The 13,338-nt window shown below is 33.5% G+C and overlaps 1 protein-coding gene across 1 annotated transcript in view; it reads right to left on the bottom strand.

The window, feature by feature from the left end:
• Positions 1 to 13,338, bottom strand: part of HYCC2 (hyccin PI4KA lipid kinase complex subunit 2) — an 82,488-nt gene that overhangs the window by 3,551 nt on the left and 65,599 nt on the right. The window contains exons 9-12 of the mRNA XM_074191667.1: positions 7,416 to 7,532; positions 6,819 to 6,906; positions 3,650 to 3,809; positions 2,701 to 2,868 (exon numbers count right to left, since the gene is read on the bottom strand). Of these exons, the coding sequence (XP_074047768.1) occupies positions 2,701 to 2,868; positions 3,650 to 3,809; positions 6,819 to 6,906; positions 7,416 to 7,532 (533 nt within the window). The remainder of the gene's footprint in view (positions 1 to 2,700; positions 2,869 to 3,649; positions 3,810 to 6,818; positions 6,907 to 7,415; positions 7,533 to 13,338) is intronic.

The following is a 13,338-nucleotide window of genomic DNA, read 5'->3' as shown; positions in this document are numbered from 1 at the left end:
CAAAACAGCTGTAAGTCACTTCCTCTCTCAACCTTTTTCTTCAAAAAACAATGTGCACTGGAATAAAAATGTCAAACTCTATAATCTATAAATACACATTATATCACATTATAAATACTCATAATCACTTAAGAAAAACAGCATAGTGTCCATAGAAAATATTTATAGATGCTGAGTAAACATGTTTTAACAAAATAAAGAATGATGGGGCACAAAATAACATTAGAAGTTATTTAATCAAGAGAGGAAATAAAACACTTGGTGCTTGCTTTGGATTATTGCTTCATGCAGATTAGATGCTCAAGCAAGTCAACGATATTAAAGATGTTGATGATAGAAAGGTAGTACATGCAAAAAGGAATCAGTGGATCTCTAATACCCAGAAATGTTGTTTCAGTGTAGTGGAGCAGTACTATATTAGAATTTAAGATTCATTCAAGGTATTAAATCTTGCTTTACACATGATTTTTTTTACACATGATTTTAAGAATGCCTTTGAAAATTACAGGTAGTTTCTTCATATGACCAAGAAAAATTCTTAAATTTGAATTCCCTGTGTGTGTGTGTCTCTCTCTCTCTCTCTCTCTCTCTCTCTCTCTCTCTCTCTCTCTCTCTCTCTCAAGGCAGTGGGGTTAAGTGACTTGCCCAAGTTCAGACATCTAAGTAAGTAGTAAGTGTCAAAGGCTGGATCTGAACTCAGATCTCCTGACTCTAGGGCCAGTACTGTATCCATTGTGCCACCTAGCTGCCCCAATATTTTTTATTTTAAACCTACAAATATCAGAACTCTTATCAACTAAGAATTATTCTATGTATGGAAGGAACTTAGCACCCTTTTCCTAGCTACATTCAAAAAATATAATTATTAACAACTACAGGAATTAGTTATATAATATTTCTGGTCCTTTTTCAGGATGTTGTGATTTTTGCTGAATTAAAAGCTTCAATTTTCTAATCTCAAATTTTATGTATTATCACCTTTCTAATTAAACAGCACTAAACTCAGTATAAAAATAGTAATTAGTAGAGAAAGTCTTTTATCCTAGAGTGTTAAGAAGTAATGTTTTGTCCACTTTAAGCATTTAGTATATTTGACATGTATTTAAAGTCTCATTTTAAAAAAATTAAATTAAAAATTAAAATTAAAAATTTTTATTTAAGGTAATGGGGTTAAGTGACTTGCCCAGGGTCACATAGCTAGGTAACTATTAAGTGTCTGAGGCTGGATTACAACTGACGTCCTTCTGACTCTAGGCCAGTGCTTGATCCACTGTGCCACCTAGCTGCCCCTATAGTCTCATTTTCTATTGTTTATGCAAGAAAACACTAGCTCCGGATAATCAAATCAAATTACATAAAACTTTGAGAATGGGAAGGCTACATCTTTCACAACCATTTAAGATGGGTCTTGAAAAGTAATAACAACGTCTCCAGATCCTTCAGGTCATGCACATGCAACACTGAGAAAAAGTGAAGGTCAACTTGGCCAGACGGTTAAAAGGAGCTTCAGATTCTTACTGAGCATGCTCAAATTTCTGATGCACCAAGGAGCAGGAGTCCTCCTAAAATATACTTCTAAAATGGAAATTAGCTGACCCTTACAAACTTAAATAAAATATTCTAAAGGCAATTTTCATTGATACATCAATGAACAGTGCCATTTCTACAGTAGCAACAAATTAAATTGGAAAAGAACTCTTGTATTTATTTACACTCGTCTTCCAGGGAACAATTTCTGGGAAATGACAACATATACAGAATAGCTACCAAAACTTTCCTAACAGTAAGAAGTTGAGTGATCTTTAACAGTGAAAATACCACAGGAACATTCTCAGAGTGAAGGACACAACTACATTAAATAAAATTTGCTATTGATATAGTTGAACTCTCAAAAATACATTTTTACTTCAATGTTAGAAGTTACATACAAACTAATAACAAGATGGAAATTCATTTCATTGTATACATGATTTTAAGTTCCATTATATAACTCATGATCCAATCTAGTTGAGGGAGCATAATAAAAGCATCCACAAACACTAAAGCACTATACTCTGCTTCAGAACTGGAAATTGGATAGGAAATCACATTTATAGAGAAAAATTGATGGTTAAAGTAGTTAGTAACATGGCAACTTGATCTATTCAAATGTTAAAGTGAATCCAACACTATAATTAGACCAGGGCAAATCTGTTCTTGACATCACTGAAGAGGAGACATGTCAAACAACTCCACTTCAGTTCTCCTTTCTGATCAAAGATGGTATTTTTGTGTTTTATGGCAGTCTTCACAAGTTCTTTAAAAATCAATTCCTGAAGCTTTTGTAACTTATATTTAAATTGGAAATCAGGGCTCATGTTCATTGGATGCATTTTCCCTTCATAATAAAGTAGACATGCTCATCCCAAGCCTTTGCACGCCTCTTGAAGATGGCTGCTTGCCTTGTTATTAGCCATGCCAAGCTGTTCTTTAACCACACAGGGATGCAAACTCCAGGCCAGCACACATGATAACAAAAGGTTGTACCTGACCTGGTGCTAGGCATAAAGGGGAGTGTGTGTATTGCAAGGAGAAGTTAATACACCTTGGGATAGTGGAAACACACACTAGAATGGAAAGATGTTCTGCTTGGGGATAGGGAGCCAGGATCCTTCTCCAGCAACTGCCTCACTGACTTCTGCCTCCTCATCTCTGTCCTACCCTCTGTTGTGGCTGCTGCCAAGGTGGACTCCGGCGAGACATGCTCAGGGGTCCTGCGCATCAGCACCTCCCCCTCTTGCACACGTTTGATCCCTAGGTCTGTGGAGCCGTGTTGGATCGGGGAGCCAGGAATACTCGAGTCAGCCTCGTTTGAGAAGTCAAAGCCATCTGGGATTCAACATATAAAGTTTTAGTGCTTTTGTGCTCTACTATAACTTTCTGAGCATTTTGACCCAGGAAGATTAAAGAGGTTTATGTGGATATGGTATTATAAAACAAAAAATACTATCCATATACAATTACATATGTCTGTACAATGCACATACATACGCAAGAAGGCAGATGAAAAATGTGGGCTGGCAAATGAACAGCACAGAGAAGTGAAAAAAGATATGCTTCTACAAGGCCAAGTCAGCTTGATTATACAGGTACTATGTCCATGAGACACTGCTGCAATCAATACTTAAAAATAAACCAAAAACTTATAGTAAAATCAAATAAAACCATCAATTATTCTAGGAAAATTGTTACATTTTTTGTTTCAACCAGTTATAGAATCTTATTTTTAATTCAAAAAGAAAATACCCCAAATGTTCACACATGCACAATGACAATACAAATTTATGAAAACCTTGCTTTGTTACTGAGTATTTTAATAAAATTAAGTTTTAATCTCTTGCCTTTGTATATGCTAGAATTATTTTATATTTTATCTTATTTGACATATTATCTGAAGAAATCTCATTCAAAAGGAAACTCTAAATAAAACCACTAACAACAATTGAAACTTTTAACCATATTTCTATCACTAAAAGTATCTAGTCAAACTTTTTTTGGATTAACTTTATAATGAATGCTATCACCATAAAGTAGTAAAATTTGAAATTATAACAGAGAAATAATCTATTCACAATGTTGGAATTACTGACTGCTTGCTGTACCCCCTCACCTTCTCGCCTCCACCGATGACGACGAATTGAAGCAGTTGTGATTGCAGTTCGAGAAATCCTTGGCACTGTGGGTGTGACCTCTACTTTAAGTACTTTCTGACCTTCTTGTGAAGAATCAGGAGCATCAAATGGTAATGAATTCTTCATGGCATTAGCAACCTAAAACAACAGTAGAATGATAAAAAATTCATAAACACTGAATCTATTGTACTAATTCTTATATTTCACAATTGCCAAGAATATCAAATTATAAAATGATTCAGATCTACTAATAATAAAGCCTAGCAAAACTGACTTGATTAGGATCAATAAATTATACATTTTCACTCCAAAATTTCATGAATTTATCTTTTTTGTTTTCTCCAAATTCCTACTATAAAAATAAAAACAAGTGAAACTGAAATTAAGCCTGACAATAAAATCTCTGAACAAGCACTGGCTACTCACTGCTCATGTGGGTATCCTAAAACATTTTCCTGCATAGGGCATGCCAGGCTGAGAGAACATCTATCCTGTCACTTTATCAAAACTTACCTTCATAACCAAAGTTCAGGTGCCAAATTTTGTCATTTCTATCTGCACAGTATTTCATGCCATTCTCTTTTTTACTACTCACATAACCATTATCTTAGTTCAAGTCCCCGTCACCCAAATCTGCGGATTGTACCAGTGGCCTTAAGTTTGTCTCCTTGCTTCAAGTTTTTCCTGACATCATTCCTTTCTAGGTGTCAAAGTGCTTTTTCCTTAAGCAAATATCCAACTATGTCACACCTCTACTCAGTAAACTACCACAGGGTTTTCCTTTTGTCTACAGGCTCTACTCTAGGCTCTTCACTATTTGGCCTCAACCTAACATTTCACCTCAGACATTACTTCTCACACATGACATTTCATATCCAAGCCCTTGTACTGCTCTTTCCCCAGTATGGGGAATGCTATCCCTCCCTAAAGAATCTTTCCCAAACCACCCTCCACCACCAAAAAAAAACAACAACAAAAAAACCCAAACCAAAGAATCCTTTAGTTTCTTTAAGATTCAGTTTAAACAGTATCTTTTTTTTAAGGTTTTTGTAAGGCAAATGGGGTTAAGTGGCTTTCCCAAGGCCACACAGCTAGGTAATTATTAAGTGTCTGAGACCAGATTTGAACGCAGGTACTCCTGAATCCAGGGCCGGTGCTTTATCCACTGTGCCACCTAGCCACCCCAACAGTATCTTTTATATGAAGCTTGTTCTGATTTCCTAATTGCTAGTGTCTTTCTTGAGAAAAAAAGATTTTTATTTTTGACTTTATATCCCTAACACCTAACATAATTTTAGTCTCTTAAAATAAATGTCTGCTGCTTAACTGAATCACAAAGTGGCTATAGCATAAAATGATATTGTTAAAAGTTCTGCAAATGCAAGGTGTTAATGTTAGTAATGTTTTGTCCCTATTCATTACCATTTATTATTATCCTGACATAATTTTTTTTTTTAGGTTTTTGCAAGATAAATGGGGTTAAGTGGCTTGCCCAAGGCCACACAGCTAGGTAATTAAATGTCCGAGGCCAGATTTGAACTCAAGTACTCCTGACTCCAGGGCTGGTGCTCTATCCTCTGAGCCACATAGCCACCCCCATCCTGACATGAATTTAGACGTGTAGAGATTAGAAAATAATTAGCAGGTGGAAGCTAGGTGGTGCAGTGGATAGAGTACCAGCCTGAGAGTCAGGAAGACCTGAGTTTAAATCTAGCCATGTGATCTTGGGCAAGTCACTTAGCCCCTTTGCCTTAAATAAAATAAATAAAATTATTTTTACAAAAAAGAAAATAATTAGTATTCCCTCTTCTTTCACCTCCCTGGCTCTGACTGGAGTGGGTGGCAGATGGATGTTGGAGAACTCCTCCTAGACTCTCTACTGTTTAAGATGATACTATATTATTTCCTACCTGGCTACTTTCCTCCTTCTGCAAGATGAAATCTATTTAGAAACCGACGGATTCTGTATCATTTTATAATTAATTCTATTCTGTAATTGATCCTACTTTAAATTACTGGCCCATTTTTGTATGGTTGCTCAAGGCACATTTGTCTGTTTGCCTAACCTAAATTTAGAAGTTCAGTTCTCTTTCTAATAAATGCTGTTCTATTCTTGCCTCAAGGAAATCTGTTACCCTTGAAGAAAGCAGACAAACTATAATTCTGGTTTTTAATCCAAAGAAGTCTGGTCTATCTCCATCTTTGCAGGTGGACTCAAACATTAAACATTTCTTAGTAAAAAGGAAGAAGAGGGTCACTGGTAGCTCCATTCCCCAATTTCCAACCAATCACATTATTTTCCCCATGATACTAATTCCATTTTTTTGGTCTCTGGTTCTTCTCAAAACCATATGAAAGTTAATACACCCTTCCCTGTGGTCTCTGGTTATTATTGGGTTATTATAACCCAATTTAGTGGTTCCTGCTAGTCTAACTAAAAAAAATGATTTTGCTAAAGTCATTGTTTGTTTAATTTTCAAAGGTAACAAAACTCATACTTTCTTCTCACCTTGAATGTATGATTTCATCATATCTCTCAAAACTTACCTTGCCCTCTCCCCTCACTTTATATGTGTATTAGCCCCCATTAGAGTGAGAACTCCTTTTGGGCAGGAACTATCTTATGCCTTTTCTTTATCTCCAGTGCTTAGTTATTTCAGTGCTTGGCATATATATGAGTAATAGGTGTTTTCTGACTCTGACCAAATTTTAACTTTGATTTATTTAAAGAGAACTTTATGGTTTACAATAAACTTTTTTTACAAACCTTCCTGTGAAGTAGGGTAGTGCAAGTATTTTTCCTAAGAACCTGAAGTTCAGCAAGACGCAAAGTGACTTTATAGTGCTTTTAGGTCAGAACTAAAAGTCAAATCTAGTATCCTTCTCCAAGTCTAACATGTTTCACACTATATCATATATCCCTATATGTTTCCTTGATATTTTAACCTTGTCATATTTAAACTGCTTCATCTTAAACATTAAACCAAAAGATCATGAAAAGCAATTTTGGATAATAATGCCTTTAGCATCAAACATCACAGCTTAAAAGTGCTCAGGTCAGCATCATGCTGAACAAACATATTGCTGTTTATGCAAAGATTACTGGGTGTGCCATTCAATTTTCATGTCTGATGATGTGTGCCTTACCAGGAGTGGTTGAGAAAAAAGTTCTAGCTGAGCTCTGTAAATAATGTCATCCAGTACTTCTTGGCCAAGATCCCACTGTCCATTATATCTACCAAGGAAACATAAAGTATTCATTTTACAATATTACATGAATCTAAGAAAAAAATTTTTTTTTAACAATTTAAGGATCTCAAATTATTTTATTCCCAAGACATTTCATTTCAGGTTACAAGTCAAGGAAAATATGAAGAGTCAAATGCTAATGCTTCCTTCTTAAAGATTTCTGGTGGAAGAGGGTATAAACTGATTGCCTACTAAAGAGATTCAAGAAGCTAGGGTATGATAATTCTTTCTGCAGGTAAATATTAACAGTTTCTTATAAGGAGAAACTTCCATTCTCCAAATGTCAATTCTGATTATTAAACTGTTTTTTTAGTTGTTCTCATATCCCATACAAAACCTTCCATAACTAAAACAATGAAACTATTAAAATCAGGGAGACAAGAAAATCAGTGCACCATGAAACAACGGACAATGAGGACATGTAAAAAAAAAAAAGCATTAAAATTTTCCAAAGATCAGTACAAATTTATTTAATTTCAAATCCCACTTACTTACATAGCATAATAGACACCTGTCAGCAGCTGAACCATAAATTCAGGATCCAATACTACTCGGCCACAAGGTTCTTTCCAGTTTTTTTCATTTTGCCGTGGAAACCCACTCACGCAAAGCCTAGAAGACAGTGTTTACCCTTAAGGTATTAAAGTAGCTACTTGACTTTCTGTACCCATGAATTAAGTTTGCATAGTAACTGTCTTCTATCTTAGGTACCTTAAAGCATTGCAGTAAATGTCTTTTGATACAAAATATTAGCACCAAATTAAATAATGGGAAAAAACTAAGCTGGAAATAAAGGTAATAGATACAAAAGGCAAATTCCAAGAATTTCCAAATTATCTGAAAGTAAAATAACTTTCATGATTTTTTACCACTGGAACTTATAAAAACCTGTGTGAACAATTCCAAATGCTATACATGAAAATAAATCTCAGTTCATGATCATTTTGTACAATTACCTGAAAAAGGACATTGTTATAAATAAAATTTAACACTGAGAAGTTAAAGTGGATTATTTATTGCAACATTACATTGAAGTAAGGGGGAGCATTTAAAATTGATCCATTTTTATAAGTTGCAAAATAGAAATTTAGCCTTAACAAGTTTAGTTTTTAATCATTTTACCTGAGGCACAATCTCAAATTGTAGTAAAAAACCTAGGGTTATTCTTCTTTTGTGCTTCCAAATACATAAGATATTCTCAAAATTCTACTTTAGGATGAGACTAGTAAACTATTTTCCTGAAATATCCCTGATATTTACTTTCTATATCCAGACAAAAATAAAATGTTTCTAAATTTCATTCAAAACTTGAACAATATTTATTAGTTAAGTAGTACTTTTTTCTAATTCCTTTGGACTAATTCTAAGTCCTAAGAACTAAAAGTACCAAAATGAAATTTGGACTTGTATGAAAAATTGTAATCTAAACTGTATTTCTAACAGTTTAGAACTATTATGATCATCAGCAAACTAGTAAAATGATGTTAAACACTCCACATTTAAACTGATATTAATAAAACAAAAACCATTTGTTCACATCTACTGTTTGTCCCCTATAGTCTTGGTGGTAGATAACCATCAAATTAAGATTATAATGAGTTGATTAATTACTTAGATGTGATACAGTAGCCCTGATAATCTCATTGAGCCAAGGATTCACTATGTGCCAGTGATATAAAAGAGTTAGTTATCAAAAAATTGCTAAGTGTGAGGGATCCCAAAAAAGAGCAAAAACAGCCTCTTTTCCTTGTGAAACAAGGAAAATAACATGCAATAACTAAGGCACATATAGAATATAAATAAAAAAGTCAATAGTAATAAATATATATACAATATATATATTAATATATATAATATATATAAATATATAATTAGTCTCTTCCCAAGCTCAGTTGTTAATGACCTTATTTGATTGGAAGTATTGATAATAAAGCAAAATTTGCAATATATGTTAAAAAAACAAAACAAATGGAAACACTTTTAGTTGTAGTCAATGAACTCAATTAAAATAAAAAGCAATTTTTAATGTTAGACAATATTTTGGTATCTAAATACCTGTCTCTCTGGAAGGTTCTGATACTTCAAAGAAAATTACAAAAAAAAACCCAAAACCTTGAGTTTTTGACCGCTTAGCATCTCTTGTTCTTTTTCCTGCATGACACATTCTTACTCCAGGTTGGAACAAAAAGTATCTAATTTCAGAATAATGTAAAGAACCAGTTTGAAGCACAGTTGGGTTATCTGTATAACTATAAGTTTGTATCTTCCACAGGCAGTAATTTATTTTAGTTTAAAAGTTTTTTTTTTCAGCTTCAGCTACATGAGAGTAAAAACAAAGAATCTGAATTCTGGTTTTGGGGATATTCAAGTTAGTTCTTTACCCATTATGGTACCGCTGCCTTCCTAGCAGTAAAAGGCTAAATTATGTAAAGTCAGAGGCAATTTCACTAAAAATTTTAAAAAGACAATTTGTCATATAATAACAGAGAATAGGAGGAAATTTAATATTTGATAATTTGATAATTAAATTTAATGTTTATTGAAGAATTTAATCATCTAGAAAACAACAGAGGGAAGGATGGTATACTTTTATAAAATGTGATTGAAGGCACTGGATAGATGGTTGGATTATTAGATTATGAGATACGAGTACAGATCCAAATGTGTTCTGTAAAACAGTTGTATTGTGTCAAATAAATGAAGTGAACAAGAAATCAAAGAATCATAGATTGAGTTCTTTTTTTTTTAAAGATTTTTTGCAAGGCAAATGGGGTTAAGTGGCTTGCCCAAGGCCACACAGCTAATAGTGTCTGAGGCCAGATTTGAACTCAGGTAGTCTTGACTCCAGGGCCAGTGCTCTATCCACTGTACCACCTAGCCGCCCCCATAGATCTAGTTCTAAGAGAAAATTACTTTTCTAAGGATATTTTTTATCCTTTAACATATTAAAATGTGAATTTAGTCAAAAAACTTAACAAAATTTTTGGCTACTGAAGTAACCTATTTGATAATGCAAAAATATCAAATCAAACACAAATTTTACATTATATTATATATCACTGTTTTGTCACAGTTTAAAATTTTGCAGGCTTCACTTAGGAATTTATTTTAGAATACACTCCAAAGAATAGTGGGGATCTTATTTGAATGACACTACAAAAGGGCAATGAAGAATTTGCCAAAAGACTTATTGACATTTTATTGTATTTTAATCATGTTTTCTATATTACAATACAATATAACTATAAAATATTATACTATATTATCTTAAAGAAAAAAAGAATTTACTATCCTCAGAAAACCTGCTTATTGGGAGATTAGTATGAATGGCATTTTCCCTCATTATTTTTTTAAATTTTATTTACTTAAGCTAGAGGTTAAGTGACTTGCCCAAGGTCACATGGCAAGGCAATTATTAAATGTCTGAGGCCACATTTGAACTCAGTTCCTCCTGACTCCAGGGCTGGTGTATATATTGTGACATCTAGTTGAGCCCTTATTATTTAATGATAGTTGCCAGACTCACACATTTCACCAAAACTTTGTAAATTTCGGAGACCCTAATACAAATCATGCATAATAAGTGTGTAATAATTTTATTGTTGAACAATAAACCATCATAAGCTCAGACAAATGAGAAAGTCCCATCAATAAAAATACTAAATTATAGAAGGTCAAGAAATACCCTTGAACTAATTTTAAGGACCCATAATAGAAAATAGCTAATAATACTGTAAAACAAAATTCTGTCAGAATTAATTTAAAGAACAGATGATGACTGCCTATAATTAGCACAACTTTGCAAATAGGTACTGAGGACTTGAAAAGTTTATTTTCTTAGCATCCCACCTCAGCAAATACTTTTTTTCATGGTGCAAATTAAATCTCAACCTGTCTTTACAACGACCAAAAATTCTGAATAAGGTAATTTAAAAACTAAGAAGAATAAACAGATAAATTCATAGTTTCCAAGAGAATTAGCAGCATGGATAGAGAGGTGGTCTTTTAAAAGGAAGATCAGAATTTAAGACTAGCTTTTCAGGGCCGGCTAGGTGGCACAGTAGATAGAGCACCGGCCCTGGAGTCAGGAGTACCTGAGTTCAAATCTGACCCCAGACACTTAATAATTACCTAGCTGTTTGGCCTTGGGCAAGCCACTTAAGCCCACAGCCTTGCAAAAAAAAAAAAAACCCCGAAAAACAAAAAAAAATTATAAATAATCCATGGATAAAAAAAAGACTAGCTTCTCATACTTACTGATTGTATGTAAGACCTTGGCCAAATCATTTAATTTCACAATGCTCCAGGCAATTTTTAGACTATAAATTGAAGAATAAATGTAACCATGAATTTATCGAGGGAATTTCCTCACCAATTGTTCCATATATCAATAAAATCACAAGTCAGAACAGGAAATTTAAAAAAAAGGGAGGGGAGAAGGAAAAAATAGTTTCACAATGTGAAGTTATTTGAGTCCCTAATACTAACAATTACCTGCTTTAGATAAGTCATTTGAACAGCTATAAGGAGGCATAACAATATTTATACTTACTCATAAGGTTATTTGGATAAACAAATGAGATACAAGTAAATGATTTGTAATCATAAAGGATTACATAAATGGATACTACTACTATTATTACGTTCTCAAAATTTTTGAGAGAAAAAAATCAAGATAGGTACAAGGAAATTCCAAATCTTCTGAAACAATTCACACCCTTAACACAGTTTATAAAGTACCATTCATGAAGTGATTTTTATTGTTGAGTTATTTCAAATGTGTTCAAATCTTCATGATCCCAATCAGGATCTTCTTAGCAATAATACCAGAGTGATTTGCCAAACTGAAGAAAATAGGGTTGACTTGCCCTGGGCCACAAAGCTAGTAAGTGTCTGAGGCCAGATTGAGCTCATGAAGATGAATCTTTCTGATTCTAAGCCCAGTGCTCTATAGTTTGTGTCACCTAGTTGCCAAGGTGTAATTAGGTACATTATTAAATTACCTACCAGAAATAATTAGATCTGACTTTTAATTTGCAACAGTTTGGCAACATTTCTAGATCTGAAATAACTGAAGAGGGCATTTAAGAAATCTCCTAGGGCAGTAAGAAATATTTCTAGTACATAAATATTAATGATCAGTTTTTTCCACTGCTCACCTGGAACCCATGCGGCACAATGCTTGATAAGAGGAGGCAGGCATATAAACTATAGCTGAGTTGTAGCAGAGCATGAGAAAACTCAGTACCTCAAACCTAATGAAAATAAAAGAACATAAAGGAAGAAGAATGCTTACAATATTCTTTCCCTTTTTAAATATTCTGAAATTAAAAATAAAATGAGCATTTCCATATACAAAGTAGAAAAGAGAAGTACAAATGAAAGTGAAGTCATAGCAAATGCAAGAGAACTACTGCCACCAACTGCAGATCCCAAGGAGCTCTCAGGGAGCCAGATCAGAGGGTAGATGATTTTGGAAACATGAAGAAAACAGCCTCTGGAGAGCAGGGACTACATTACTTTTATATTTGTATCCCTTGAAACTAGTAAGGTGCCTTGCACATGATCAGTATTTAATAGATGTATGCTGAATTTATTGGATTGATCCAAGTCTCCTCTGAAATACCAGCTCCTGAGTATTTGGGACTCTCAAACTTCACAAACAGGACTCTGTTTTATTAAGAATAACAAGCAACTAATTTATACACTAAATGATGGCAGCTATAACAGAATGATACTGTACTAATAAATACATAATAATTTCTCTATAATTTCCCTCTCCACAAGAGTTAGGCTGATAATACTGTATGACATATTTAACTTTTGAGATCCCTGGTATATCAGACAATTTTAATTATCTCAGTCCAGAAAATGAAGAATTATGAGTATAGATTTAGCAGGATCTGAAGTTGCTGGCAGTAGTTCTCTTGCATTTGCCATGACTTCAATTTCATATGTCCTTCTCTTTTCTTTTCTACTTTGTATATGGAAATGCTCATTTTATTTTTAAGTTCAAAATATTTAAACTAGTTTAAACTAGTTAATTACCTGTTTTGGGCAGTAAATGTTTCCCTCTGAGGATGAAGATCACTATAAACTACCCTAATGAGGTCATGTTGACATAATGCTCCCTCTGTCAAGGCCATGGATCCAATAGTTGAGGGCTATTAAGAAAAAAAAAAAAGACAATTATAATAAAGCATAAATTAATTACAGAAAAGAACTCCAAAATATAATATGATATCCATAATAATTTGCAAAATAATATTTTACCTAACTGGAAAAAGTTCAAAGCATCATCTCTAACCTCTTTTCATTTTTTTTACATGAATTCTTCTTTGATAAGATGTTTCAAAGAATAAAACATCTACATTTTAAGAAATTTTTGGAATGAGTCAGGAATAACTTTGAAACTTTC

Source organism: Macrotis lagotis, chromosome 6 (genome assembly GCF_037893015.1).
Source record: "Macrotis lagotis isolate mMagLag1 chromosome 6, bilby.v1.9.chrom.fasta, whole genome shotgun sequence".
NCBI lineage: Eukaryota > Metazoa > Chordata > Mammalia > Peramelemorphia > Peramelidae > Macrotis > Macrotis lagotis.
The sequence above is the reverse complement of the archived record's forward strand: the minus strand, read 5'-3'. Positions and strand labels throughout refer to the sequence as shown.